The 14223-nt window shown below is 38.8% G+C and overlaps 1 protein-coding gene across 3 annotated transcripts in view; it reads left to right on the top strand.

Annotated features, from left to right (window-relative positions):
- LOC129745562 (transcription factor hamlet) overlaps positions 1-13955 on the top strand; it is a 339108-nt gene extending 325153 nt beyond the window's left edge. For 2 of the 3 annotated variants that reach the window (XM_055738699.1, XM_055738701.1), the window contains exons 8-9: positions 10687-11847; positions 11913-13955. In XM_055738699.1, the coding sequence (XP_055594674.1) occupies positions 10687-11847; positions 11913-12944 (2193 nt within the window). In that variant the 3' untranslated portion in view covers positions 12945-13955. The remainder of the gene's footprint in view (positions 1-10686; positions 11848-11912) is intronic. The other variant, XM_055738702.1, reaches the window with a different exon arrangement.
- The last annotated feature ends 268 nt before the right edge of the window (positions 13956-14223 follow it).

Genomic DNA, 14223 nt, shown 5'->3' with positions numbered 1-14223 from the left:
AAGAGATAGAGATAAGAACATCGCAAACATGAGAAAATGTTCCATTTCAAAAATAGTTCAAACTACTATTGTGCTCTTTACCAACTGCTTGGGCGTTAATTGCATATTCAAAGGCGCTGATTGCCTGCATAGTTTATTTCGACGCCTGGGAGAAACTTTTCTTAAAAGTGGTTATAAAACTTTTGAAGCTGTTGCATTTTAATTATAGAAAAGTGTTGCTGATGAAATAGCCAACTTGTTTTTTACGAAAAATTTAGATTTTAATCGATATGTGATGCTTTTCATTTTAATTCATCGTTTGGAAAACTCAACAAAGTAAAGAAACCTAAAATACCGTACCATGAATGCATAAAGTGGTGTATTTCTTTTGGACTTCATGTACATATAGGAACACAAACTTAAGAACTGGAAGAAAAAAGTTCGTTTCTCTGATAAAATGTCTTTTAACAAAAAAAAGAGTACATTCTGCAAGATTTTACAAAAAGAAGAGTACGCTCATTTCTCGATCGAAAAAGAGTACATGTACTCTTAAAAGAGTACGTATGGTAACCCTATGCTAGACCAAGGAACAATTTGAGTCCCCAAGGTATGGAATTGGAAACATATCTCTTTTGGACCACCCTACTTGACATGCTTCAGATATTCATAGAATTGCTTATAATAGGCTGATTTCCATCCATACAATAAAAAAACGGAATATTTCCATTATATTTTATCCAAATATTGCAGTTAAGGTCCGTGAATCTTGTTTTAGACTGCCTGAACAAACTTTTCACATTATAGTTTTCTTTTTGTTTTTATTAAAGCTTACGAATGTGTTAAAACAACCTTAAAAATTTCGTTACTGTAGCATGCAATAAAATGATAGTATACATTTAGGCGATTTCTAACAATGTTCTTATTTTTCAATTTTTTTCTTTCTTTGAATCATTTGTCTGGTTAATTTAACTACAACTTTTCGACAATACCATTTTGTATATGATCGTAGCTAACGAGTCTCTTAATAATCTTCAAATTAAAAAAAAATCCTATAAGCCACGCTAAACCATTAATTAGGTAAATTTCAGTTTCTTCAAAATTTCGAAAATCATCATAACTTCGACAGTTTAAAAAAAATCCTATAGTTAAAAAATATCGAACATTGCAAATCATCCATTAAAAATTTTCAAATTCAAATTCAAATTAATTTCATGATTTTCCAGATTTTGATGATTTTTTAATACCGTAATCCGGGGTAAGATTGATCACTTTTTCCAATATTTTTCGATTATTTTTTTCTGTTAAGGGGAATGTGGCATGTTTCATGTTTTTAAAACCAGTACTAAACTCCTCTGAACGTAAAACATGATTGCAGAATTTATTAGACTATTTCAAATTTGATTTACAAATCGAATTCGTCTCTGTTCAAATTTTGATGCTTTGGGGTAACGTTGATCAGTCTCTATTTTGACGGTTTTAACGAGTTTTCTTGATCATACAGGATACAAAACACCTTCATAATATTTATAAATGCTAGTTTATCAATTTTAGCTTGCTTCTTAACGATTTCTTTTTAAAACATTTATAATCGAAAAAACAACAATGTTGCTGCAAAAATTATAACAATTGCTAAATTGCCAAATACAAATGAAGTTTTGCCTTCACACATTCCTCTAGGCCCTTCCATCATTTCCATTTTCATTTTTTCTTCAAAGTTATCCATTTGTCCGGCTTACTCTCGGAAAATGTCCTAGTTTTTTAAATATTATAAAATTATTTAAATATTATCATTATATGACTATAAAAATTGCATTATAACTGTTCATATACAAAGAAAAAAAGTTGTTCTTTCACATTCAACAACTCGTTTGCTTCTGAATGCTTTTTGGTATCATCAGGAGAGTTGTTTTTTGCGAGCCTTGGAAAAAATAGATATTTTAAGATTTTGAAATTACATTTTTACTTAAAGAAAAAAATTCCAAATACAAAGGGTAAATGTGAATAAAAGCAGACTTTAAGAAAACACGCTTTTAAGTTGATGTGTTTAGCAATTTTCCCGACATTCGTTGAAAATTTGTATTTTTTGTTCAAATGTCAAAGTATTTGAATAAAATTTTACAAATCTGAAGAATTCACTAAATAAAGTTTATAATATGAAAAACCGTTTGGAACTATTAACTTGAAATAGATCAGTTTTGCGCTTACACTTCTTTGCCTCTAAGGTCCTCAATTCTTATAAATTTATTAAAAAAAATAAATTTCAAATACTACTACAAAGCTCGAAACATTCGATAATCTCCGTAATTTGAAAAATCTTCAAATCATAAAAATACCGTCTTTTTTCTTTAATCTAAAATGTCTCAAAAATAACTAAAATGTAAACAAACCTCAACAATTTGAAGAACTTAGAAACATCAATAACCTAGGTGAGGCAATTAGAAACTTGCAACAGCATTTCTGCAGCATTTTTTTTTTGTTACATTTCTACAAGAAACTGAGCAGTTTTCGAAAAGAGTTGTAATTGTTTTAGATAAAAATTCATGCCGGAACCAAAAAAAAAATCAACAAAACTTTTGTTTCATGTATGAGGCATGCTCAGTTTGTTGAAATGAAATGAAATTTTCAATGAAAATTTTTCTAAAGTTCTAAAAAGTTTATATGATGATCATTTTCAAGGAGCAAAATTCGTTAATCGTGATTTGACATTTGAGTGATTTTGTTTTCATTTTCTTTCTGGTTTCCAGCCCTGGTGGATAACGAGATAATAAAGATTTTTAGTTTTTCAAAACTTTCCTCAAGTTTCCACAATTAGAAAATCTTGAATACTTTGAAAGCCTTGGGATATTTCGGTGATCTCTAAATTTACGGAATCCTCCAATTTCTCTCAAATCTTAAAAATGTAAGACTGACCTGAATGACTAAAATGATTAACGGGTCATTAATAAATATTATTAAATTTAGGAGATTTTGAAAATTTCTTACTAATAATCAAAGGTTTGAAGAACCTCTTAGCTGAATGAAACTATTATTTCAAAGTAGTCGAAGATTCCTTTGAATTCAGCTACAGTATTTGAAAGACCCAAATACTAGTATTTCACTAGCTACTTGCTAGCATCCTCAGTGGGTTATCGACTGAAGAAAGTGTATCATTTCCCTCCCTTAAATTGTCCAAGCTAGGTAGCTCTGAATTATTTGTAGGTAAAAAGAACCTTCGAATGCTCGGCAAATGTGCCGTTGTCAGTTTCTTGGGCCTACCTACCCTTTTCTGGGTGTTGTCAGGTAGATTATTATTGTTACCCGCCCTATTTTGGGCGTTGTCAGGTAAATTATATTTCTTCTTACCTAAGAACTTGAACAGCCAACTATGACCTGGTCCGTTGTCTCCGTTCAACAGATTAGCTGAATTTTGATTGAAAATTTCAATACTTTCCGCTACATCTAATTTCAGCGAATTACTGTTCAACGATCGAAGTAAAGAAATATTTTCTTGATCGATCAAATGGCCTGTTTCACAGATGTGTAATGCTACTGAAGATCTAGGATTCTGTGAAGGGAGTGTGAGGCGAGAAGAAAAAAGTTGACGCTTGACAAAAAGTTGAAGCTCTTGAAGGTGAGGCAACCGGTCAAATCGAGGGAAATACCAAGTGTTGTCGATTTGGACGGGTTTGTTGTGAATCGCTCTTCGGAACAATTCACGGATAAACAAATGAGCCTACTGAACAAAGGGCTGAACTATGCGGTACATAGGAAACCGCGAATGGACCAGGTAGTCCTGGACGTCGAGACAGCTATTAGGTCTAGCAAGTTGTCCTCAACCCAAAAGGACTGTGCGAGGGCTGAAGTAGCAGAAGTCTTGAGGAAAGGTATCAAAGGACACTCGAATAAGGATGAGCTTGATGTGGTTAAAGAGCTCAAAAAGAAACCGGTGTTTTTTGTGAAAGCGGATAAGGGTAACTCAGTAGTTATTTTGAATAAAACTGATTACAATCAGTTAATTCAAAGTAAGATCGATGAGGGCCCCTATCGAATTCGCAGAGAGGATCCTTTGCCAGAAATGGTGAAGGAAGTGGAAAAAACACTAAAAGAGGGGTTTGCGCCGATCGCATTGAAGTATCAGCCCCTATCGTCCCCAGAATCAAAGGTTTACCTAAGATTCACAAACCGGGGAATGAAATGAGGGAGATAATTTCAGGTGTAAACGCACCCACAGAAAAAGTGGCAAAATGGTTACTAGAAGAGTTCAAAAGGATGCCAAAACCTTTTAGAACTAGATCGGTAACCAACACTCTGGAATTTGTCAAGAGACTTCAAGCCTCAGGCAACATAGAGGAGGATGATATCATGGTTTCTTTTGATGTTTCAGCACTATTTCCAAGCGTCCCAGTTAAAGAAGCTTCTAATCTGTTAGAAGATTGGTTGCTTCAACAACATAGTGGCAGCGCTTGGAGACTCAAAGTGCGAAACTACAAGAAACTTGTTGACTTGTGTATGGGACAGACATATTTCAAGTTTAGGGATCTGTTCTATAGACAGACAAAAGGGGCTCCAATGGGAAACCCGTTGTCTCCGTTTCTTTGTGAACTGTTTATGGCTCACTTGGAGGAAACTCTTGAAAAACAGGATTTACTACCCGAAAAATGGTGGAGATACGTCGACGATATTTTCTGTGTAGTAAACAAAGATTTTCTTGAGGAACTCCCGACAGCCATAAATGGTTTACATAAGAATATCAAGTTCACTTGTGAAGTGGAAGAGGATAAGAAAATCCCTTTCCTGGACGTTCTCGTAAAGAGAGAAGATAACTTTTTCAATTTTGAGATTTACAGGAAACCAACCAATACTATGAGGGTTATCCCGAACACCTCTAATCATTCATTTGGACATAAGATGGCCGCTTTCCATCATATGATCCACAGAATGAATTCGATTCCTCTCTCAAAAGAAGGGGAAGAAAAGGAACTTCAATATATCTTCCAAACGGCTAATAAGAATGGATACCAATCCAGTTCTATTCAAGCCATCATCAACAAAAAACTAAAAATTCTTCAGAGAAAATCCTTCACTACTTTAACTCCAATTCAAAACGAGTTTCAACGGAGATCGATGGAATTTAATAGCTTCAATGCTCTTGAATTACGATCCAAGTTAACAAAATTTGATATTGAATTGGTTTTTAGTAGTTCCAATAATCAATTGAAATCCATTTTAGGATCAACAAAAGATCCGGTGGAACTTTTGCACAGATCCGGTGTGTACAAGATCAGTTGTTCTGACTGTGATAAGGTATACATTGGACAAACAAAAAGGAATTTAATAGAGAGATTCGAAGAACATTTGGCAATTGCCAAATCAGATTCGAAGAAAAAAGTTCTCCCTTCACAGAATCCTAGATCTTCAGTAGCATTACACATCTGTGAAACAGGCCATTTGATCGATCAAGAAAATATTTCTTTACTTCGATCGTTGAACAGTAATTCGCTGAAATTAGATGTAGCGGAAAGTATTGAAATTTTCAATCAAAATTCAGCTAATCTGTTGAACGGAGACAACGGACCAGGTCATAGTTGGCTGTTCAAGTTCTTAGGTAAGAAGAAATATAATTTACCTGACAACGCCCAAAATAGGGCGGGTAACAATAATAATCTACCTGACAACACCCAGAAAAGGGTAGGTAGGCCCAAGAAACTGACAACGGCACATTTGCCGAGCATTCGAAGGTTCTTTTTACCTACAAATAATTCAGAGCTACCTAGCTTGGACAATTTAAGGGAGGGAAATGATACCTTTCTTCAGTCGATAACCCACTGAGGATGCTAGCAAGTAGCTAGTGAAATACTAGTATTTGGGTCTTTCAAATATTGTAGCTGAATTCAAAGGAATCTTCGACTACTTTGAAATAATATGAAAATTTCTTAATTTTGAACCCTTGTCCAAGCAGACTTTCATAACAACAATATACTTTATTTTGCTATCACGTTTTGAAAGTAACATTTGCTATCATTATGCCCGGATAAAAGCGGTACAATAGCACACATTGGGTCTCACTTTTTATATAAGGATACCTCAATTATGCCAAGCGTAGGTTTCACTGAAACATTAATGATGCCTCGTTTTGCCAACGTTTTGAAACGAGTTTTGAGAGCTAATGATGCCGCTTCTTGGTGTCCAATAAAACCCAAATTTGGCATGGTTGTGCCCTCAAACTTCTTTGAAAAGGTAGGCTAAAAGAGGTTTCAAAAAACTTTCAACGAAACCAAAATCTTTAGACTGATTTTAACTGTAAATTTCTTATCGATTCGATGAAACTTTTAATGATGCTTAGTTTGGTTATGACAGATAAATTAACACAAAGTAATCCACGCAATATGCTGAGTTCGTTGTTTGTTTTCAGTTAAGTTTAAAATTCAAAACAAAAAAAAATGATTATCTGTTTTCGCAATAATGGTACTACTAATGGTCCCTTTTTTAGCAAACACTGAAAATTCATCACTCCAAATGCGCAAACTATGCCGGTAACGAACAAATTTGCTGTTTGTGTTCAGTTTGATTTAATTTAGAACACCTAATGAGTTTGATTTTACATGACAGAAAATTGAATACCAAATCATAAGAGGCCGGCATGAAAACGCTATTCGCTAGTATGTCCGCTAGATTTTTGCCTAGGGCCAGGGCACCCTGAAATCTCCTTTAGTGAAGGATCGAGTCTCCTGCAACTTAAAAAATATCACCATTTTTTAAGTCTCAAGAAAATGCTTCTAGTACAGTACAGTACAGTAGTTCATGTATCGTTATAACTTTTAAAGCATACCAACTTGAAATTACACGCTGTCAGAAAATGCAAAAGACTGCGAATTGCTAAATTTTCCCAAAAAGATAAGGATTTCAAATTTATTTTAGAATGCAAGAATAATATAGATATTAGAAAAAACCTACTTGAATTTGATTATTTTTCATTATTATAGCTGGTTGAAAATATTTTCCTGGTTTTGGCGTCAACAGCACTGCAAACATTTATGAAAAAAAAACAACTAGGATAATCATGTTTGGTCTTGATCATTAAAATTGCGTTCATACAAGACATGTTTTATTCGAAATAGCCATAAAGTTTAATTTTTCGATCAACGAGATAAAGAGTGTGTTTATAATCGTCAAAATTTCAAAAATCTTCAGCTCTAAAAAGCTTCAATTTAAAAAAAAAATGAAAATCTCTGAATCCTCAATAATACTGAAAATATCCTGAATTGAAAAAAAAACTATTTATCAAAGTTTTCCAATATTTCAAAAACGTGTTTTGAAAACCAGGAGAATCTTGAAAATTTTTTCGATTCTTAAGATCCAAAATACAGTAAAACTCCGCTTATGCAACCTCCGGTTATTCGAGCTACCGCGTTATCCTAGCTATCATTTTAATATAAAATCTGTGTGAAGTTGTGTTTCATTATCGTGATATTGTATATTAACTTCGAATATTTCGAAATATTGAAATTCTCTTTTTCCCTCTTATATTTGGAGAGGAAGCATTATGATTTTTGAATCAAATGTTATGTTTCTGTCTTGGTACATTCCGTACCTGAGAATTATCAAATAAAGATTAATAAAGATTTGGGTTTTTTTTTGCAAAAATCCTAATTTTCTAAGTGAAGAAAAATGCTAGATAAATATAAGGGTCAAAGAACATAGGCTGTAAATATCATGAATTTAAAAAAAAATACAACGGCTTACCGACAAAACTTTAATCGGAGATTGCGAGTTCAAGTACTGTCGATGAGCCGTTGCATCTTTTTCGAAAAATTCATGATATTCACGGCTCATGTTCTTATATTTCTTTGACCCTCATGTTTCTCTAGAATTTTTCATCACCTTGAAAATTAGGGTTTTCCCAAAAAAAAAAAACCCAAATCTTTATTACTTACTTTTAAACGTTTTTCGGGTTTTTTTAAAGGTTCGAAATCACAATCTTGAAAACTCAGCAAACATGCTGCTCATATATTTATGCTTGCATACTTTAAGGCGCTTTTCAAGCACCATGTGTTTAATGTTGAATGTCGAATGGATATCGCCTGAACTTATGCAATGACAGTAGATTCGCCTTTACCAGAAATCTTATATATTTTTATTATTTAAGATATTTTTGCTAGTTCAGAAAGAATGACAAAAGTGACTCGATCTGAAAGTCGATTGATGTTACATACTTTCCGATGAAACTGCAATTTAATTGAACGAGTTCCATTGCACAAGCTCAAGCCCCACAACAAATGCAAAACCCGTGCCCGATTGTGATCCGCAGATAAGCGCGCCCTCCGCGAGGCTTCTCTTCTTATTTAGAAGGAATTTCTACAGAAGAGGACCCCGGTCGGGGTCGCGCACGTGATCGAACTGATCCAGTTTTGACATCATTGCCGAGCAACAGATCAATCGCTGCAATCGGAATGCAAGCCTCGTAATGCGATTATATAATTGCATCTCGGATCAGAACTTTTTTTTCCGAATTAAAGCACTATTGCTTAATACTGTTTGACTGTTTGTTTTTCTAAGCCGTCTGGGGTCGATCCCGAACGCCGAAAAAGGTGAGGTTCGATGCTCATTAAATATAATTAATGATTGCTCCAGAGAGCGCGCTCCAAAAAATGACGACCCGAAGATTGAGTGCCGGGCATATCGGAGAGCGAAAACCCGGCAATTTATTATTGCCTAAAAACAATAAAAACTCGACCCGAAACCGGTAGCTGGATGACGGCGTCCAACCGATCTTTCTTCGTTTGCTTAGGTTGGCTAGATTATAGATCAGTTCGTCGCCGAGGAATGTATATTTCTGAAAGATGGCTTAGCCACTTTTGGCCACCTACCAGCTTCCCGGGAGCATCTCGTCGTCGATGACTACCACGGGGTGAATCATGATGTTGAATAAAATTATGATTTCGATCCGGCCGAGGCTAACCGAGGTCCGGGAAACTTTTTGTAGAATCAAAAGTGTAGTTGAACGATTAGTCAGCCTAGAGTACCACACCGATGCCGGGGGGCGCATACGTTGTGATAAACGCTCCCGTGGACGCCCGCCACGATTCGAGGGGCGCATGCTTTCATTATCGATTTCTTTGGGACGCCCAAGTCACCCAGTTTAAGGCCCCGGGTTTGTTCGGGTTTTGGTTTGGTGTGGTCAATTGAGTCGATTCTATTGAAATGATAGCGCAAGCGCGAGGTCTCCTTCTTGGGAAGTCGTGGAGTGCGATATATCTTCCCCCGGACTGAGCGCGACCTGCTTTCGATCCTGGGGGGAAGGGAAATTAATGTATGCGAAATCGAAACGGAGGCTGCACAGATGTCGTACTAGAAGCGAGAACCAGGATCCGCCCGCCCGGCAGGAGGTCTCCCAAGCACAATCGTGGTCAATTGAATTGTATTTGAAAGTGTTTAATTCGAGGCAGCTTCCGCATTCGTTACCAACATTGCTGATCCACGAGACGTTTACCAAGCTGAGTTCTAATTATCCGGCTTGCGATTGCGTAACCGCGCGGCTAAGGCTTGATTAAGACATATCAATCTTCGCGGTTGCTCCAGAAAGCTGCCAGCTACAACTTAGGTACCAGCTGCCTGTCGGATCTGTTCAAGAAACCGAAAGTGACAGCTCAGTCAATCTCCCCTCAGCCATCGAAAGAAACAACAACACAACATATGCCGCTCGCTTACCCACTACTGGTGATTCTGATTGGATTGTCAAATCGAAAGATTTCGTTACATCCAGCGACGGCGGACGTGCTTTTTTGCTCGCTAAATAGACAGTTTCTTTCTAATCAGTTTGGTGCATAACAAAATGCGGGGTGAAAAGAAGGGGAACGGGACACCTCGACGACAAACGGGACGTCAACTTTGACCCAAATTCAATTAATAGAGGGCGGCGAACTAACAAGTCATGCGAGCTCCAACCGAGCCCGCCATCTTTTGGTGGGCACTTGCACCAATAATCTTAACAACCAAAAACGGTTTCACGCACGTGCTTTCCACCTTCGTTATGCGCGCGAGCACTGGGTTCGATCTTGTAATCGATCGTGTCCGTTTTCCGATAGCAGCACACACATATTCTGGAGAGCGCATAACTGACCTGACGCAACCAGACAGAGACGGGGTGGCTTAAGTGAGTACCCCTACCAGGTATTTGAAGGGATTCGACATGGTTGTTGCAGCGTACGTCACGAACTGTCAATCTTGATTAAAGCCGAGCGCGTGTATTCACGTGTTGTTACTGAAAACAGGGAAAACTCGCGCGAAATCGAGTCACATATTTTAAAAAACCCCGCGCCTCGTTGCGAACTATCATTAATGCCGTGCCGTTTGAAGTAACTTTAAATTCAAGTCTTATATGAGGTTAAAAACGTTTTTTTCAAAAGCTGGATTCTTCATCGAATTTTTTTTTTTAGTAGAATCTATTTTTTATTTAATTCTTCACTAGAGCGATTCCTTTGGGAAAATCTTACCTACCTGTTTTTCATTACGATAAAACACCTACCCATTTTTGAGGTAGTTCTGTTGCATAAGTTCAGGCGTTTCTTGTATATCGCTTTTAGGTATACCATTTTAATACAAATGAACGAACAATTATATCGGATGTCAGAATATTTATTGACATTCTTTCTTTTTCTAAATAAATCTAATAATCGAAAGTTTTATAAAAAGCCTTCACTAAATTTGTTCAACCCTTCTGTTTTCCAGGTATTCACCGATCCGTCGAACCTTCAGCGGCACATCAGGAGCCGTCACGTGGGCGCCCGTAGCCACGCCTGTCCCGAGTGCGGCAAAACCTTTGCAACTTCATCGGGGTTGAAGCAGCATATGCACATTCACTCCTCGGTCAAGCCATTCCAGTGCGAGGTTTGCTTCAAGGCGTACACCCAGTTCTCGAACCTGTGCCGGCACAAGCGCATGCATGCCGACTGCCGGATGCAGATCAAGTGCAACAAGTGCGGCCAAAGTTTCAGCACACTAACGTCCCTGTCCAAGCATAAGCGGTTCTGTGATTCGACTTCCGTCGGAGGAGGCCCATTGCATCCATCGGCAGCCGCAGCCGCAGCCGCAGCCGCAGCAGCAGCCCAACAACAGCAATCAGTTCCTGGCGTTCCAAATCTACCGCACAACATGGCGACCCCGCCAAATCCTTTCCTAATGTTCCACGGCAATCCCTTCTTTCCACCCGGATTCCGTTCCTATCCGGCGATGCCAGCCCTATTTCCACCGAATCCAAACCAAGCAACTCAGTTCCCGCTGTCCTTCTTCCCCAAACCAAACCCCGGTCCCGTTGATCTGGATCGGAAGACCCCATCGCCTCCCCGGCATCTTAACCTGATGGAACAGTACGGTCAACAGGCGATGAAGATTTCTCCTCCAACGGGTGAGGAAGCGACGAACCCGCTTAGACCTTCGCCAGCTCGCCCGATTCCAGTCAATTTCAATTCCATTCCTTCGATGACTTCAACGCCGCTACCATCGGCGGCCACCATTCCGACCACGGTTCTTCACGCTGGCAACAGCACCACTAACAATAACAATCACATCAAATTGGAGGAGGAACTTAACCGGAGCAGCCGCCAGAATGGTTCTGTGGATAGTAGTTTCGCTTCTCGAGGTGCTCCTTCCGAATCCCATAGCTCCGAAGATGAGCTACCCTCGGGGGTGAAGGACTTCTCGATGGGTGATAACTTGAAACGACGCCGATCGCCCATCCAGTGGGAGCTCAGTTCCGGCTCGATGGATATCAAGGAAGAGAGGCAGTCGCCGGAGCGAAAGATCTCCATCGATGTGCTGAACGATGATGAAGACGATGAGGAGGAGGAAGAAGATGATAAAGTCAGCGAACCGGAGGAAGTTCCTCGGAAGGTGAGTTCAAAAATAAAAAAAAAAACCTAGTTAACATTTTATTAATATTATTTTTTGATTTACAGATTTCCAAAGTGGAGTCCTCGGAACAACCTCTCGATCTCAGTGTTACCAAAAAGAGTGCAGAAACTCGTAGTCCGACACCGATCGAGGTATCAACGCCAACTCCGACAGCCACTCCAACATCGGAACCGGCTCCACCGAGTACCCCGAAAACGGTTCACTCGCCACCGATGACTGTTCCCAGCCCGTCGCCTTCGCTTTCTCCGCGTCCCACACCATCACCTTCATCCCAAGGTGGAGGCAGCGGCGTCGGAGCAACCACCACAACCCAACCGATCTCCTATCCACGTCCGATCTACCCAATGCTCCTGGAAGCCATGTATCGTCCCGGATTGCCGAGCTTTCAGCGGCCACCGTTCAATTTTTTAGGCACCCTTGGGCCGAATTTTGATTTGCTCAAGCGTAATGCCACCTCCTTCCCGCCGAAACCCTTTCACGAGGCCATCATGGCCGCCGGTGGTTTGACGGGTGGCGGCAAGGTGAAAGATCGCTACTCGTGCAAGTTCTGCGGCAAAGTTTTCCCTCGCTCGGCCAACCTCACCCGTCATCTGCGCACACATACCGGTGAGCAGCCCTACAAATGTCGGTACTGTGAACGGTCATTTAGTATATCTAGTAATTTGCAGCGTCATGTGCGTAACATTCACAACAAAGAGCGTCCGTTCAAGTGTCACCTGTGCGAGCGCTGCTTCGGCCAGCAGACGAATCTCGATCGGCATCTCAAGAAGCACGATGCCGATGCCGCCGGACTTGGCCTCGGACTGGGCGATTCGCCCTCCTCAAACGAAGCCGAACGCGAGGACACGTACTTCGACGAGATTCGTTCGTTCATGGGCAAGGTCACCTACTCGGGAACGGCCGTCGCCGATCGACACTATCACGGCGGTCATCACCATCTGTATACGCCCATCGATGTGACCAGCGTCGAGCCGGAACTCGAGGACGGTTCTAGCGACGTCGAAAGCGATATGATCAACATCGATTCCGACAAGGAACCGATAAACAACAACGACACGATCGAGGTTTCCACCTAGGCTGGATGATCACTAGCATCTTAGAGCACCCACCCCCACAACACACCAACTTGTACATAAAGCTGTTGATTGGACCAAAACTTAACTTGACCATTTGGCGGTCCAAATATTCAAATCGAAAACCAAACTTGTAAATAACCTTGATTGGACCTCCGCATACCAGTGTAAACTACTTATATCAATCAAAGAAACAGAGAGACCCCCATGCTCACTATTAGTAAATTAGTTGCGAGAGAAGCCATCTTCACCCAAATACAACAACATGTTTGACCACACGCTCACCTATTAGTATTAATCAACGCTATAAGATTTCTAAGCAAAAAACACTTTGAACCTAATCAAGCCTAACTAGCTGCTTAAGTGATTATATAAAAGCTGTAAATAATTCAATCGAAGAGAAAAAAACAAACACAAATCCACACGTTTAATCGTAGATCAAATATTTTCGGTGATATCGATATTGTTTTTTATATATAAATATTTGTACATTGATGGAGGCATTGATTTTTGTTCATTTTAAATTAGTCGGTACGAAAGTTAAACTTTTCAAAATGGTATGAATTTAGTTGAAACCAAAAAAACTGTTTGCACCCCAAAACCCAACTAGTTACTAGCTTATTCGATAGGAAAATTTTAAGCGTTTTCTCGCGCCTAACGCAAGTTTGAATTTATTTTAGTTTATAATTTATTATTTCGGTTAACCCCACAGAGAGCTAATATAATTCACACAGTCAGAGAAGGGACGGTCGAAAGAAAGAAAAAAAATCAATCGAAACAAATCATAACATTTAAGCGCTATCCAACTTGGAACAAAAAAACTTGAAGATCAAAATCCTATTCACTTAACACAAAAACAAGTAAAAAGCACAAAAACACAAACACACACTGTATATGATCGACTACTACCTAATACTACTACTACTACTACATTTAAGAACAATTTGTTAGTTAGTTCTAACCACCTTGAAAGAAACAAAAAACATACACTTTAAGCTCAATTTTTCAAATTAATCATCAATAAATCAATTTCCAAAACAAAAGTTTTGTACTGGGTATTATTCTATTGATCCGATATGGTCCTTGAAAATGACAAATATTCAAAAAAAAAAAAAAATAAAAACATTAAATTTTAGCTCCAGGTTAGTCAGCGCCTTCCGGTGTGTTTTACTTTCACAAGGGACACCAAAATAAGAGTTTTTTTCGGTTTGAACTGTTTGCCTGATGAGAGGAAGCAATTGTTGCAATTTCCAAAGTAAGATCCACGAAGGCAGTCAACGAA

Source organism: Uranotaenia lowii, chromosome 2 (genome assembly GCF_029784155.1).
Source record: "Uranotaenia lowii strain MFRU-FL chromosome 2, ASM2978415v1, whole genome shotgun sequence".
Taxonomy (NCBI): Eukaryota; Metazoa; Arthropoda; class Insecta; order Diptera; family Culicidae; genus Uranotaenia; species Uranotaenia lowii.
This window is presented reverse-complemented; position numbering and strand designations above follow the sequence as displayed.